Here is a 1288-nt window from a genome sequence, read left to right on the forward strand (position 1 = left end):
ACCGTCTACCTCTACCTCAGTCGTGAACGGAGCCCACATTCATTGGCCTTCCATGAGTCGTCAGACTGCCCTCATATCACATACTGGTGAAGTGATTCCTGGAACCGTTTTCCTTCCAACTGCGCTAGTGAATATCCGTAATGGTAGAGGTCGCATCGTCACTGCTCGTTGCTTGCTGGACTGTGCTTCCCAACGCAACTTTGTGTCTGGGGCTCTTTGCGAACGTCTGTAGCTTCCTCGCATCCGATTGCCGCATGCTCTCCCGATAAGCGGAATCGGAAACACTACAACGCTGGTTGAATACCAGGCCACGATAACCATCTTCTCTCGAGTCATTCCCTTCTCCGTACAATGCTCCATGCTCGTTCTGCCTTCCATTACCATGAAGCTGCCCCAGTCGACGATAGAAGCCCGCAACTGGCTGACTCCCAAGCACATTGAGCTTGCAGATCCAACGTTCGCTGTTACTGGCGACATTGACATGATTCTGGGCGCTGCCCATTTCTTCCAAGTTCTTCGAAACGGCAGGATATCGCTCGGGGAAGAGTTACCGCTTCTGCAGAATACAGAGTTCGGTTGGGTCGTCTCCGGAGAGTGCTTGTTGAAAAACCATGATCACAGCGATCCACGTAATTGCCAGTTCAGTAATCCCTGCACGATCGATGAACTGGCCAACCGATTCTGGCAGCTCGAAGATGTCCACGATGCAAAGGGATGGTCTCCGTCGGAACGATACTGTGAGGAACATTTCGTGAAGAACACCACCCGCAACTTCGATGGCCGCTACGTCGTCAAGCTTCCCAAGCGTGACGAATTGCTTTGGCAGTTAAAGGACAACAAATACAACGCCACCCGTCGCTTCTTCTCTCTAGAACGCTCACTCAGTGCGAGTCCCGATAAGAAGACGATGTACCAGCAGTTCATCTACGAGTACGTTAGATTCAGACATATGCGGGAGATTGGCCCGATAAAATCGACGCGGAACCGCAATACTACCTTCCACACCACACTGTGATGAAACTCGACAGCACCACTACAAAGCTTCGTACTGTATTCGACGCATCATGCCGTTCGAAGTCCAGTATCTCGCTGAACGATGTCCTGCTTCCTGGTCCCACAATCCAGGACACTCTCGTTACCATTGTCCTCCGTTTTCGAATCCACCAGTTCGTGATATCTGATAGACATTGAAAAAATGTACCGGCAGATTTTGGTCCATCCCACCGACTAACCGCTGCAGCGAATTCTCTGGCGCGACGATCCCGAGGCTTCACTGAGGAGTTACCAG

General features: G+C 51.4%; 1 protein-coding gene across 1 annotated transcript; it reads left to right on the forward strand.

Annotated features, from left to right (window-relative positions):
* Window positions 1–382: 382 nt before the first annotated feature.
* Window positions 383–1015, forward strand: LOC131680898 (uncharacterized). Its single transcript, XM_058961614.1, has one exon. The coding sequence runs from the start codon at window positions 383–385 to the stop codon at window positions 1013–1015; it is 633 nt and encodes a 210-aa protein (XP_058817597.1).
* Window positions 1016–1288: the final 273 nt, after the last annotated feature.

This window comes from Topomyia yanbarensis, chromosome 2, assembly GCF_030247195.1.
Source record: "Topomyia yanbarensis strain Yona2022 chromosome 2, ASM3024719v1, whole genome shotgun sequence".
Lineage (NCBI taxonomy): Eukaryota > Metazoa > Arthropoda > Insecta > Diptera > Culicidae > Topomyia > Topomyia yanbarensis.

Excerpts from the sequence above, each read along its gene's own strand:
- LOC131680898 (XM_058961614.1), top strand. The coding sequence starts at position 383 with ATGAAGCTGCCCCAGTCGACGATAGAAGCCCGCAACTGGCTGACTCCC.